We start from the raw sequence: 15,586 nt of genomic DNA on the forward strand, positions 1-15,586 counted from the left end.
AGTGGGGCTTACTCCCAGGCAACCGTGGATAGGCTCGGGCTCTTAGAGGGGCTCTGACAAAGACAACTTTCACAGCCAAGGAAAAGCTTGCCGGCCAGGAGACCTCCACATGGGGGAACCCCACCATGTGACGTCATCACCACACACAACTTCTTCCTTTCCTGAACCCTGGAGCAGGGATTCCCCCCTCCCCCCCTTAGAACGTTCAACACGGTGACACCACAGTGGCCCTTGCAGAGCCCGCGAGCGCCTCCTTGCCTCACGTGACCTCTCGCAGAGGAAGACGCCGCGGCGCTTTCGCGTCACGTGACGCCACCACAGGGCTGTTTCCCAAAGCTTTCGCGAGACGGGTTGGGGGGGGGGGAGAGAAGACGCTTCGCCTCACAGCCTGCGCATGCGCCGTTCGTAGCTGTCATCCGCGTACGGAACAACAAGTACCACCAAGGGAGGGGGCACGCTCACCAAGAGTTCCAGTGCCGGCCAGAGCAGCTCCCGGCCCCTCCCCAGCGTTGGAGCCATTAACCCCTTCGCGGCCAGGTCAGAGGGGGGGGGGAGGCGCCCGTCTTCCCCAGGTCTGGGTGGGGAGGGTGGTTGGTGGCTCCTGAGGGGGAGCGGAGCAGCCCGAGCAGGTACATGGCGGAAGGGAGCGCCCGGTGGAGGGCCGGGCCGGGCCAGAGGAGGCGGGGGCGCCCTCTGTGAGGCCACGGACGGGCCGGGCACGGAGGGAGCAGGAGGGCCTCCCTGTGGGGCGAGGGCAGCCGAGGGAGCCCGAGCGCGCCTGCGCGCGCACGGGGGGGCGGCTCACTGGCCCCCTTGATGCCGGGGCGAGGGCCCTGACAGGAGGACGCGGCTGGACTCTGGCGGGGGGTTTGGAACGCTCGCTCCCCGAGAAGCCCGAAGAGGCCACGAGGAGCGGGAGAGCGGCGGGCAGGAGCGCTGGCCGTGGAGGGGGGATGGCTGGTCTTTCCGTCGTCCGAGCGAGCGAGCGAGTGAGTGGCCCTGGGCCAAGGCGGGGCGTGTGGGGATGGCGGCCAGGCCGGGGCTGTCCCTCTCCGAGCGGAAGCCCAGGGGGCGCCTGCTGTGCCAGCCGGCTGGGCTCGCTGAAGCAGGAAGGTGGTGCTGCTTGGCTTGGGTGGGTGGGAGCCACAGCAGGTGTCCCATCTCTCAGGGTGCCCGGTACTGAGCCTCCCCCTCAGCACAGACGAGCGAAAACCACACAGGAAAGCAGCACGGAAAGATCCAGCTGGCACTTCACCCATTCCTGCCCAGCGCACAGGTGTGCACATTTGGTCCCTGTTGCATGTACGCAACACTGGGCAGAAATGGCTCAAGTCGCCTCTTTCCTTTCTTTTCTGTAACATTTGGTCTCACTGTGTTTCCTCAGCTTTGGTTTCTAAAAGCATCATAGTACAGGTATATTCTCTTAACCCTGTTGTTATATGATCAAGTCATTAAGTAAACACTCAGCCCAGCATAGGGCCTTTGTTGTGTAAACTCCCCACCAGATGCTACCCGGCTGCAGAAGTTACTGGAGATAAATTGTCTTCTTTGCATTAAGAGCCTCTTTGTTGTGTAAATGGATACTCTGCTACAGGCTATGGGAGACCTGAGTGCCTCATTAAAAGCTTCTTTGTTGTGTATTAACTACCATCCTATATCCAGACCATCATTAAGTGAAAGGTTGTTAAGTGGTGCATGCCTGTGCTAAGATAATCATATATGTTCTTTTCACTTAGTATTTGTTTTCATGATCTGGATATCCATCAGTGTTGTCCTATTGATATGTTTATTCAGGTTGCCAGATTGCGTAATTTTAAATTTGTGACACCACATATTTTTAGCAAACTCCTGCTAACTGAGTAAGAGGCACTTTTTCAAGAGTGCTCCTCTTGTATTTAGAGGGGGACAGCAACTGTCCCTCTTCATCCCAGCACAATGTCTTTTCTAGAGGCTATCTGTTGGTGTTCTTTTTGCATCTTATTAGATTGTGAGCACTTTTGGGACAGGGAATCATTAGTTATTTGATTTTCTCTGTAAACTGCTTTGTGAAATTTTCCTTGAAAAGTGGTATATAAATATGAATAATAATATTTTTGGAAAAATTTATCTTGCAATCTTATGCATCTTTCAGTTAACAAACCCTGTAATGGTCAAAGGTTGATTGTAATCCTGTATTGCAGTGGTATTCAAACTGGGGCGTTGCGACACCCCAGCCTGTGGGTCCTGGCCTCTGCCCCCTTAAGGGGCGGGGGCAGCCAGGAGACAGGGGGAAGGCAGTGGTGCGATCCGCAGGATTGCGCTGCTCAGGGGGGCTGCAGGTTCTTGGGTGCACTTGCCCAAGCCTCCTGCAGCCTCCTGGGGGTGCGGGGAGCCCTGCATAACCTTCGGCAGGGCTCCCCAGGTCAGGAAAAGTGAAAGCGGAGTGATTGCGACCTGCTCCGCAAAACCGGAAGCGGAGCGTGATCGCTCTGCTTTCCCTTCTGACCGGGCTGCAGGGACTGGGGTGCACCCTCCAGTCCCTGCAGCAGCTGTCCCTGTGTGCGGGGAGCCCTGCATGAGCACCTGCAGGGCTCCCCAGGTCAGGGAAAGGGAGAGTGGGGCGATCGCGCTCCACTTCCACTTTTGTGGAGGCAGAGCAGATTGCTCCACTCTCCCTTTCCCTGACCTGGGTCTCTCAGCACACAGGGATGGCTGCTGCAGGGACTGGTGAGTGCATCCCAGTCCCTGCAGCCCCCTGAGCTGCCTCCCCCCACCCCTGCAAAGACTTAATGCGGGTTTCAAACTCCCAGAGAATTTGAAAACCGCAGCTGTATTGTATAAAGTTCCCCCCCCCCACTTTTTTTTAAAGATTGTAGTATACTGAACCCATTGCAATGGGGTTGTCTTGTCAGATATCTGCAGGATCAGAGATGAATTACTGATAGCTATATAGTGAGAGTTCCATCACCAGAAAGGACTCCCCAACTCTAGTTCTGTCTTTTGAGAATAAATTCCATAAATTTACATTGCCTTTTATAAGTACTTTCCTCTGTCTCATCTTAATCTACTGACAGCAAACCTGATTGGGGCTCAATTCTAGCAGATAAAGAAGCTATCCTTAAAATATCATGGGCCAAGACAGTTTAGGGCTTTAAAAGTCATAATGACACCTTTAGTTAAACCTGGAATCATGCTGGTGACCAATGAAGCTGATGCAGGATGGTAGAATATGTTCCCTTGTGTGGGTCTCCAGTAGAACCTATGTTGCAGCATTCTGTACTATCTGTAGCTTCCAGAGCTTCAAGGGGTGTCTCATGTAGAGTGTATTACAATAATCCAGTGTGCTTGTGGCCGAGACATGTGTTGCACAGTTACATGTGTTTTAGTGACTGCTTGCATTATTTGTTAGAAGATCAGCAATTTTACCTTTTGAGTAATTTCAGAAGTTTCTTCATCTCTTTCAGTTCTCATGTCAATGTCATGCAGCCCTGTTAATTTTTAGTCAATTAGCTGTGGAACAATTGCTGTGGCTGCAATCCTAACCACACTTTCCTGAGAGTAAGCCCCATTGAACAAAATAGGACTTGTTTCTGAGCAGACCTGGTTAGGATTGTGCCCTTTGTCTCTTATTGCCTCTATTTCACAGATTTGAGACAGCTTCCCCCAATAGTTCAGGCATGGGTATCTACCTCAACATCTTTTGCAATGAAGAATCATGCAAACACAACTTTTTCAACTTTTCTGTAATGTGCTTATATCTCCCTCTGTAATCCTTTCTCATGTTTATCATTTAATAATCTTCCCAGCTTCTTTGCTAGAAGTTTCCTGAAAGTAAATGCACCTATGCTGGACTTCGTGGGAAATTTTCCGATTACACTTGTTCTAGAATGGTTGCTGATGTGTTGACAATACTTAAGTTTTGTTCCAGGGTACCATTGGTTGTATCCTCTCTGATAGGTTTCATGCCCAGCTGTTCCAGTGCATAGTGCATCGATGGTGCTAAATAATGTGATTTTCAGTACAAAGCACTGGACAGACTAATGTCTCTGGCTTTTAGCTTCATATTATTTTAAGTTATCAAAAAGTTGTGATGTTTATTTTAAAACTTACTGCAGATGGGGACAGACGGAACTTAGTGCCTTTATTTCCATGTCTATCTAACTGAACTCGCAAATGTGCCTAACTCACACGGCTCCTTTATCGTTCTCTCTGTGTTCTGTTGCTGCGGCTCTTTTGTGCTGAGAGAATCAGGGCTCTCTAGCATATGGTGCCCCTAAATGTATACCTGTGGCTCAGTGTCCCAATTCCTATTGTTATTGATCAGGATAAGAGGGCTGAGCTTTAAAGGGTTGCATTTAGGTCACTTGCTGTCCTATATGTCTCAGCTGAGTAAGAACTAGATTCCAGTTAAATGTGGATAGAGGCCACATAGGGTCAGGAGCAATGAAGTCTAGCTACTTTAACACTGGCTAAACATTTCACTTTTAGTTTAAAACGCTCTCTAACTGGTCTCCTAGGCCTGGGGAAAAATCCTTGATCTTGCAAAGAGTGACACATGTTCTAACAGTATATAACATGAAGTATATATCAAGGTGCAGGGAAAGGGCAAACTGGCAGAACTTGAGAAAGACAGTGTCTTCTTAAATGTGCCAGTTTTTCACTTATTAGAATGAATGTGATTACTATATCCAGACCTCAGTAAGTCTTCTTTAATAGTTTCTTAAAATAGTTTCTTAAAAGGGTAAATTCTGCCATGTGTGGCTTAAAAAATGCAACAGGGAGGCGAATGTCCGTTTTTGGAAGATCAGCCTGGATGGGTTTGACTGTACGCAAAGAGCAATTGTTTTTGTTAAATTTTGTTTTCTCCAGGAGGTAGCTGTGTTGTCTATTACAGCAAAACCAACCTTGTGGTCCCTTAAAAACTAAGGGTCAAGTCTTAAGTTTAGTTAATCATGACTGTCCCATTGAAAACAATGGGTGACTACATAAGTGACCAACTAAATTTTTTATACAACCTTAACAGATATCTTGTGGCATAGGTGTTTTTGTTCTAGACTCACTTCATATACTACAGATCACAGAAGCAAGGTAAAGTGGGCTGTGGACCACAAATAATATATACTGTACCATATTGAACCTTTTAGTCTTTAAGGTCTTTTAACTCTTCCAGAGTTTCTTTCATACAATACATACATAGCCTTACTCTGTTGCAAAGGTGTATTTTCTCAGTACTCAATCTGCAGTATCTTGTTTCCTGGAAAATGTACAACTCTCTTATTCCACAATCTAGAGCACCTCTTACAACAGCAGGTACTGTGTGGCATGTGGTTGCATGAATGGGTGGGCATCTACAGTAGCTTTTGGACTAGACACAAAAATTGGTCTGCTCCTGTGACCTTAATGGCAACTGGAGCTGCAGAAGTCTGCAGGTGGAGCTTTTCACAGCATGAGATGAATGTCATTGTTTGTGTTTGCACATCCTTCTGCTGTTAAAGATGTAGGAAGTGGGGCCAGTATACTTTGCAACCCAATTGGTTGAAGACTGATCCTTCCTCCTACATCTGTGGCCATCACTTTTAGAGTTAAAGCAATCTTCTAGTATACCACTAAAGCACTCATAAAACCAACAAGAGCAAACAAAGAAAACTGGCAAAAAGCAGGACTTAAAAACAGTACTTAACTACTTTGTGAAACTTTTATGATTTATTTTCCCCCCTCTCCCCTGGGGTCTCTTTTAGAAGTAAATTATTCTTTGGAGACTGCATGTTCCACTTTCCCTGTTCATTCATCTTATGTGTGCACGCACCCCCCCCATCCATCCACCCACCCCGTGGTAAAAGCCATCTCCCCCCACCAGTAAAGCACCCTCCCATGTATCAAAGAGGCACAGAGTGCCAAGAACAAAATTCAGAGGCCACCACTCTAATTTAAAGAGGTTGATTTTGACTGCTATTAAGGATGGTAGTGTGGATGGAAGGTAGTTCTGACCTTCAGGCACAATCCAGTGGCACATTGTCTTTCACAAGCCTCTTTAAAATGAACAGAGTTCTTTGATGGAACATTAATTGGTGCGTGCATTTGAATTTTCTACCTCTCACACCAAAGTGTTTTGACTGACCTCTGATAAAATCCAGGTTTAACCCTTTGGAAACTGTAAAGACTCAAATATGTACTTACCTGAGGAAACAGCAGACTAAAACTGAATTGGAGTAAATCCAGTCACTTTCTCTCTTTCTTTCCTCAAGGTGAGGGTGACACCAAATATATTTACAAGCAGAGATTCAGCTTTTCCTAAGCTGATCCAGCCACTTGTAGGCCCAAGATGAATGTTAATTGCTTTGCATTTGTTTGCCTCATGTAAATTTGAGGCTCTATGTATGTAGTCACTGTTGTGATAGTAACCTGGATCTAAAGTTGCCTCATTACTTCCATGTTTCAGAAAACAATAATATTCCACAGGCCCCAAAAATTGGGTATATTTGCAAAGAAAAGGTTTATAATTTCAAAGCCACACCTATCTGGATCTTTATTCTGATCATGCTATGTATACTCTATGCTATGCTATATGCTGTACTCTATGCTATGCATATGTATACATAAAGATATGTGTTTATCTTTTCCATTTTTCTCTTATGTATATTTCTCTTGAATGCTTAGATGTCATGCCTTGGTTAAATCTAGGGATGCAAGTCATGGGCTGCAATCCTAATCACACTTACCTTGGAGTAAACCCCACTGACTATAATATGGTTTCTTCTGAGTAGATGTGCCTAGTCTTGGGTGCTTGATGTATTTTTTTACCAATGAATGCTTTTTCTAACCAGCATTGTAATGGTGGTGATTACTATGAGTGTGCCACCGGGTAGATGGGACTCGTTAGCCTGGGAAGGCAGCTCATCGGAGAGAAGGAAAACTCTGATCCAAAACCTCCACTGCCTTGTGGCTACATCCAGTTACAGAAAAGGCTTCAGGAGTCAACCTCGAGGCAAAATCCGGAGCTGGAGTCCCTGAGGCAGTTTATGGCTGAACACAGTCACGTTCTGGCAACTCCTGTGATGCTGCTGGAACCAACCTCTATTGGCCTTTGCCTTTCCATTGGACCATTTCAGCGATGTGGAGAGGGGGGGATTTGCTGCATGGGTAACAGTCTATCCTCCATATCTACAGGTTTCCCACCTGTTGAGGTCCATTCCTAAGGCCTTCAGATCCCTCTTGCAGATGTTGTTGTATCGCAGCTGTGGTCTATCTGTAGGGTGCTTTCCCTGCATGAGTTCTCCATAGAGGAAATCCTTTGGGATCTGGCCATTGCCCATTCTCACGACGACCAAGTCAACGCAGGCGTCTGTTTCAGCAGTGCATACTTGCTAGGGATTCCAGCTTGTTCCAGGACTGCGTTGTTTGGAACTTTGTCCTGCCAGGTGATGCGGAGGATGCATCGGAGGCAGCACATGTGGAAAGTGTTCAGTTTCCTCTCCTGTTGTGAGCGAAGTGTCCATGACTCGCTGCACTACAATAGTGTACTCAAGACACAAGCTCTGTAGACCTGGATCTTGGTATGTTCCGTCAGCTTCTTGTTGGACCATACTCTCTTTGTGAGTCTGGAAAATGTGGTAGCTGCTTTACCGATGCGTTTGTTTAGCTCGGTATCGAGTGAGTGTCGGAGATTGTTGAGCCAAGGTACACAAAGTCATGGACAACCTCCAGTTCGTGTGCAGAGATTGTAATGCAGGGACATGAGTCCACATCCTGAACCATGATCTGTGTTTTCTTCAGGCTGATTGTCAGTCCAAAGTCTTGGCAGGCCTTGCTAAAACAAATCATGAGCTGCTGGAGATCTTTGGCAGAGTTGGTGGTGACAACTGCATTGTCGGCAAAGAGGAAGTCACGCAGACATTTCAGCTGGACTTTGGACTTTGCTCTCATTCTGGAGAGGTTAAAGAGCTTTCCGTCTGATCTGGTCCGTAGATAGATGCCTTCTGTTGCCGTTCCAAAGGCATGCTTCAGCAGTACAGCGAAGAAAATCCCAAACATGGTTGGCGCAAGAACACAACCCTGCTTCACTCCGCTTTGGATGTCAAAGGGGTCTGATGTGGAGCCATCAAAGACTACAGTGCCCTTCATGTCCTTGTGGAAAGACCTGATGATGCTGAGGAGCTTGGGTGGACATCCGATCTTGGGGAGAATCTTGAAGAAGCTGTACCTGCTGACCAGGTTGAAAGCCTTCATGAGATCTATGAAGGCTATAAAGAGTGGCTCTCGTTCCCTGCATTTCTCTTGCAGCTGTCTAAGGGAGAATACCATATCAGTGGTGGACCTGTTGGCTCAGAATCCGCACTGTGATTCTGGATAGACACTCTCTGCAAGTACCTGGAGCCTCTTTAGTGCAACTCGGGCAAACAGCTTTCCTACAATGCTAAGGAGAGAGATGCTGCAGTAGTTATTGAAGTCACCCCAATCCAGGACCACATTAAGTTCTTCTAGGGTTGTTTCACTGTCAAGCTCCTCCAACACCAGTGCAAAGTGATTTTCTTTCATGTGCTCAGGGGGAAGGGAGGGCCTTCTGAGGGCTCCAGAAAGCCTAAAAACATCATTTCTGGTTTTGGGTGAAAACTGGAAGTAATGTTTTCAGACCTTCCAGAGGCCAAAGAAGGCCTAAAAATGTCACTTCCTGTTTTCTTCAAAAACCAGAAGTGATGTTTTAGGCCTCCGTACCGCATGGGGGGTGGTATTTTGCGATCCTGGCTCCAGGTGGCACAGGGGCCAGGATCGCAATGGATTCAAAACAAACAAAATGCCAAAAAAAAACCCCTTTCCTTGGGTACCACAGTTCATCATCCAAACAAGCAACAGATAGCCACCAACTTGTGGCAAGTACTCATGTTGATACATCATTACCTTAGATTTAGGTTTTTATAGTCCTGACTGTTATAGGCTGTCATGATGTGGGTGTGTGAAGCTTGTTTCAGATCTGAGCTGTACTCCTTTGCACACTAACCTGGGAGTAAACCCCATTCAACAGAATGGACTTACTTCTGGGTAAATGTTCACAGGCTTGTACTGTTGATTGATTTAGTTTTCTCCTTTTAAGTGGTCTAGATCTAACATTCCCTCCCCCCTTTCTCCCCACTTCGTAGCTGTACAAGTTTGGTCTTATGGTGGTAAATTAGATGTTCTCGTTCATGATCAGCTTCTACTTTTTCTTCCTGAAAAATGAAAGCTTTGGCCATGTGAACTCTGCTGAAAAGGTTAAATTTGTTTATGGGTAAGACTTCGTTCAAATAAATACAGTTGCCCTTGTCTTATGCAGCGGTTACATTCCAAAGAGAATGTGTGAGACTAAAGTAACATATACTCAAAATTACAACAACAACAGGTATTTATATACCGCCTTTCTTGGTCTTTATTCAAGACTTTATTCAAGGCGGTTTACATAGGCAGGCTTTATTTAAATCCCTTATTAAATAGGGATTTTTACAATTGAAAGAAGGTTCTTTCTTTCAAGAACCACTACATTCAGGTGTTTCATTCCAATCTGGCTTCACATTCTGGCCTCCATCCTCCCACACTCAGAGCAGATGGAATAGCTCGACTTCAGCTTGTCAGCTGCTTCAAGGTCACACGGTGCACCTGGAAAGTGTATACTGTCTCTTTAAAAGTTACGAGAGAACTTGGGGAACAGTAGCTTCATTCTCTGATCTCAGGCTTGCTCTGGGACATGTTATTTAGTGTGGAATGGAGTTGGAATTGCCTGCATTTTTTAAACTGCTTTTTTATTTTTGTTTTTGGTTTGCCGACCACATAAAGTTGATTTTGCCCGAGAACTGCACCTAAAATGAGGGATGACTGTACTTGGTGTTTATTATTTTAGTTAGACTATGGTTTAGTACTATTCCCTTGTCTCCCAAATGTTTTTTTCTATTCCGGTGGCAGTACATGTCAGCGAAACCACATCTGTATAAGTTGGTTTTCCAATATTCAGATGTTCAGATAATGGTACTGCATATGAGTGAGTGAAGTGCATTATGTTTTCAGATTACTTGTCAATTTTTGTCACACCAGTGAAACAAAATATGGTGTTCCTTTGTGCTTTGACAATGCAGGTTCGTTACCATGTGATATTTAATAGTGTGACAGCTTTTACTGTTGCAAAGGGTTGTGTCAAACAAGAGGTGATCCTCCTGGCTCCCTTTGTTTAGAAGAAAGTCACAGCTGGCATAATATAATTTGGTCACGTGAGATTTGGTTAGCTGTGACTGAGACCAGAGACCTTTTTTCCCTTGTTTTGAGAAGGAGAAGCAATGCTATATATTTTGCTTTGCCTAGATTGTGACTAGGGCAAACGATTAAACATGGAATATAGTGTGCACTTCATGTTATTGTGTAAACGTTAGGTGAATATTACTACACTTCCCTGACCAGATGTGTTTACTGTACTGGGTCATGTGGTTCACTGTTCTTCTATCCCTTTCTGATACTATCTCTTAGTTTTGGTGTGGATTTAATCATCAATTTGGTCACAAGTAGAATGGATGATAGTTATGACTAAGCAAGAAATTGTACAGCAAAGTTTAAATAATCCATTAATCATTGTGACCCTTAATGTATCTAGCCTAGCAAGCATAGTATGGACAAAATAGTCACAATCATTCCAGATTATTGAAAAAATTGATTGAAATATGGTCAGAATGAAGGAAATCAAATTGGTGACCTTTCATATGGGCTTATAAAACCTGTTTACATTTTCTGACTTGGCTTATAGATTCTGGAGGGTGGTGAGTATAGTATTACCTTAAAAACTAAAGTTGATTTTTCTGGTGGACCAAAGAGCTAACTAAACATGGAGATAGTAGTACAAGGACACTGGACATTACACTCTTGTCTTGTTTGAGAAGTCTCCTGTAATCAATGCATCAAAAGATCTTGATAGTCATTATCAGAAAGAACTGTTTTGATTGCAACTAACATCTTACCTTGGAAGTCCTTGATGCAAACAGAATTTCATGGAGTAGAGTAGTTAAAGAAATAAAAGTATCCTGAATTAATAGTATCCTGGTGACCTGTGTAAAGTATTTGGAAGATAAATTTTGAAGAGTTTAGGTGGCTATAAAGTATCTTGGCAGGAACAGAAGAATGGTTTAAAAAGAAGGCTGCTTGCTAGCAAAGAACAAACTCATTAAGCTGTTTCTAAGATATTTGACTATGAGAACGGTAGTTTTGTATAATTGTTTGGGTTCTTTTTTCTTTTCAATTTACTTTCATTAACACAACTATCAGAGAGAGGGGGAAGAGATGTTATAGCTTTTCCATGCTTAGAGGGATTTGAGGTTTAGTGAAAATAGCTGCTTTATCATAAACAGAGACACAAATATGTAATATGTACGCTGTCACAACTCCCTCCTTCATAGAATGTAATTTCTGACCCTTTAATACTCTTCTGCAGTTTCTTTGGCAGATTAACAGCTCAAGCCTATGTAACTCCATGTAACTCAATGTTACTATGGAACCTGAACTCAATGGAGTTTCAGGTTCCAAAGTTCTCCTCTAGGAACATTTGTTCCCTTTCCCTGGGTATGTGCTGCCTGAATAGTTCTACTTGAACCTAGTCAGTAATTTTGTTGGCATAAGTTTGAGTAGGGATAGGATATAGGTAGTGTTGCTTCAGCTGATACTGCTCCCTCTCGGGCTTAATTCTGTCCTCGACTCTTCCCTGTTCCTCCCTGCCATGCTGACTTACCTGTGCTGGAGAACATGGATGGCCTGCTGGAGTGTGGACCCAGCTGCTTACTGCCATGCTGAATGGAATTTCACATTTTGTGACAACCATAAAGGGCTTTACGCTGCACTTATTCGTGTCTTATGTGACACTCCTTCCAGTGTAAGGCCCTAATAAAATTGGGCCATAAATTTGTGTGTTTTGCCACTTGTATTGGTTGGAGGAAGTATAGAAGAAGTCACAGAATATTGTTACTTTCATTTTGGAAGTCAAAATACATTCGTTTTAAGCGGGACCGTTCCCATGGTGTAATCAATATAGTAAGAATTACACTTTTGCTAGCCTTTAGTCACATGATGTCTGTCAAGTAAATGTCACTTGTTTATTGCACTTGTTTTTTAAAGTCATTCATTATCTATATTTTCATATTCCTCCATTTTTTTTTTACAAAGTTGTTGTTTCTATTGCATGTTTAATCTTGCCAATTTTTTGTTGAGAAAATTTTCAGGAGATAATTTGTAAATTTGAGTTTACAAATTTGTACCTTTTTAAGTTGTTAAAATGCATTGCTACATTTACATGGTATTACTAATACAAATTATCTTTCTCCTCTGTACATAGGTGTAAAGAAACTTGTTTGTTTGGGCGGATGTAGAAGGAAGAAACCAAGTCAGCAGGTAAAAACTGTAATAGTCTCTTCACAACCTTCCCTCCTCTACATACACTAATTCAGACAGTTTTGGAACATTAAACAGTGTGTTTACTTCTAAATTTTTAATTTTTGTACAACAAATATATAAAAGCAGAATATACACATTGTTCAGGATTTAGTTAGGCATGACTGTTAAACGAGTTTTGGCTTCAGTTTTTATATTTTAAAAATGAGGAGCCTAATCTAGATAGGCAACGAGTTAAAATATATTTAATTTTCAAAAAAAAAAAAAAAAAAAAGAGGCAGAACCCTTCTCTGTGTTGGCACAGGGTTCTCCTGTGTATCCTATTTTCTCCTTTCTTCCTTATGTGGAATGCAACATTTATGCATACCTCCTATATCCTGACCAGCTTGGAACAGTCATTTCTTATCTGAGTGGAGGACGAAGAGTTATGTGGGGAATATGCTTGTGCATTTGCACTAGGAGAAGTGCTATGTTATGCCCAGCGGAGGTCCATCTGCATGTGAATTAGGCAGCTAAGTACATAACCTCTGTAAAAATGATCGAGTTCTAACTGAAATCTTGTACGGGTAACACAAGATATATGGATGAAAACCCATCTCTAATCAGATTTATCAGTATAAATTATTGATTTGACATAATGGTGTCAATTGGCTTGACATAATGTCAAGAAACAATCTCATTACATCTGAAAGTGTTCAGAATTTGGGTTCTGCTTATACCAGTTTGATCCAACATGCAGCTTTTTTGGTGGCCCTTGAAAACCCTGCCACAGCCCCCTGTCTCTTCCCACTTCAGTGGCTTTTTGGTCTTCCTGCCAAACCATTCCAACTTCTCCTTTGGAGAAGGAGTAGCTGGAACAGCGCAGCAGGGAGATAGAAAAACCCTGCTTCACCTACCACCATCTCCTTCCTATTAAGCTTGCTGAATGACTTCAGCTGCTCAGAATCTGGAAGTAATTGGTGGTAATCCATATCTGCGCAATCGGAGTCTCATGCGAGGGTCGAGCAACCCTGACAGAAGTTGGACTAGCCTGGCATTTGGTATTGCTCCTGCCTCCATTCTGTTTTATTTGGACTTGTTTGTTGTATTTCAAACTTGTCTGTCTTCATTTTTCTCATATTGAAGTATGCACAAGCAAACATCAGAACGAGAAAAAGAACCACGATACAAAATAATTACCATTTCTTTGTAACTGCATTATCTAACCAATTTATAAATTATTTGTAGTAATGTATAGTTAACATATTTCATCATGATTAATAATGTTTGTTTGCATATTAGCAGTTGTAAAACGGAGCAGCCATGGCTGCTCAATCGGACCCTCCTCCAAACTCAAGCTGTAAAATCATGACTTTTCGACCATCCATGGATGAATTCAGGGCATTTAATAAATACTTGGCTTACATGGAATCAAAGGGTGCTCATCGTGCTGGACTGGCAAAGGTAAATGATTTAAAATACTGTAGATGAAACAATAATGAATTTTACTGCACTGCTTTCTTAGAAAGTCTTGCCAAATGGGTACATGAGTAATTTTACAGAATTTTAATACCATGGCTTTTGATATTGTTTGCTAATTACAGTTTGATGAAAGTTGAGAATAGAAATCTAATACTGCCAGCTAGAAAATCAGGGCGAGACTAGACATAACTCTAGGTACATTATTGGAGCCTTCATTTTAGCTTTTTATTGAAGAGTTGGGGTGGGGTCAGTAAAACAGTCTGAAACTGTGGGAGAGGAAAGTCTTGAGCACTTTGCCCCTGCTGGAGTTCTTATCCCAGCCGTACCACCATATGAGCTATTTAGGTCATTTCTGCCCAATGTTCCGTATATGCAACAGGGATCAAATGTGTACACCTGTGGGCTGGGCAAGAAATGGGTTAATAAAGAAAAGGAAAAATAAAATGAAATTTCCAATGATGTGTTTATAGTCACATTAGTTTGATCCTAAGCATTTGTTTCCTGGTAACATGTCATATGGACAGGTTTTTGGGTTGCTCATAACAATTTATTTTTCACATTTGTATTTCACCTTTCCTCCGAGGAGCTTAGGGTGGAGTCCTCCTCCCCTCCTTTTATCCTCACAACAACCCTGTTAAGTAGGTGAGTCTGAGAGATAGTACTGCATGTAGATGATGGAACAGCCATTTTCAACCACTGTGCCATTGCGTACCGGTGTGCTGTGAATGGTATGCAGGTGGGCTGCGGGAGTTTGGGGGAGACTCATTTATTAGTAGGGCCACTAGGGGATGTGAGCCTCTACCAATAGCATGGTATGTCTTGTCAATTGTCAAAAAACTGATGGTGTGCCTCAACAATTTTAGTACCTTGTCAGTGTGCCATGAGATGGAAAGGTTGAAAATTACTATGATAGAAGGTGAGGCTGTGAGATAGCCCAGGGTCACACAGGAAGCTTCATGGTTGTGCAGGGATTTGAATCTGGATCTTCCAGGTCTGTGTTAAATTCCCAAACAACTATACCATCCTGACTCTCTCTCAATAGCATGGGAGCTGATTTGGACCTTATTTGGATAGTAGAAAATGCAGTTTCCATGCAACAGAAGAGAAACATGGAGAGAAGCTGCTTATATTCCATGCAATTAAAAAAGAGCTCAGTGTTTTTTTTTAAACAACAATTGTTATAATTTACAAATTTTCAGTTACTCTTTTGCTTCTAATGGATATTTCAGTTCATATCCAAGAGCTTTTTTTCATTTTTGTGACTTGTGTTAACCCACTTACTATTGGAAAGAAATTAAAGGTAGTATTTATTTACTGACACATGTTCTTGCCTATCTTACAAACATGAGTCCTGTTACTCTTACGAGGCTCACAGTAAACATGGAACTCGCTTCACCTGCAGGGATTCTCCATGGCCTTCAGTAAATGGGGCTGTTCTCTGAACACAAAGGGATGAACGTTCATCTTTTTGTGTTTTTTTAAGGCTTAGATTTAAATTAATACTTTGTGTATAATAATAGGTATCAGATAGATAGAATGGCTCTCTTGAGGTATGATTTTGCACACTGGAGATTAATGTGATTTTTCTGGACAAGTGCAACAGGATATGGCTAATGAGATCTCAGTTGTTTAAAGTAACAACCAAACAAAATTGATGAATAATACTGTATTGTATGACTGCAGCAATTATAAATTTTCCAGATTACTAAAACAATAGTAAGAGATTATGCATTGAATATTCTTGAAAGCAGCAGCC

The 15,586-nt window shown here is 43.1% G+C and overlaps 1 protein-coding gene across 4 annotated transcripts in view; it reads left to right on the forward strand.

Moving 5' to 3' along the window:
- The first annotated feature begins 403 nt into the window (after positions 1–403).
- Positions 404–15,586, forward strand: part of KDM4C (lysine demethylase 4C) — a 269,343-nt gene continuing 254,160 nt past the window's right edge. For 3 of the 4 annotated variants that reach the window (XM_066613903.1, XM_066613905.1, XM_066613906.1), the window contains exons 1-3: positions 404–537; positions 12,314–12,369; positions 13,651–13,812. In XM_066613903.1, the coding sequence (XP_066470000.1) occupies positions 13,672–13,812 (141 nt within the window). In that variant the 5' untranslated portion in view covers positions 404–537; positions 12,314–12,369; positions 13,651–13,671. The remainder of the gene's footprint in view (positions 538–12,313; positions 12,370–13,650; positions 13,813–15,586) is intronic. The other variant, XM_066613904.1, reaches the window with a different exon arrangement.

Source organism: Tiliqua scincoides, chromosome 2 (assembly GCF_035046505.1).
Source record: "Tiliqua scincoides isolate rTilSci1 chromosome 2, rTilSci1.hap2, whole genome shotgun sequence".
NCBI lineage: Eukaryota > Metazoa > Chordata > Lepidosauria > Squamata > Scincidae > Tiliqua > Tiliqua scincoides.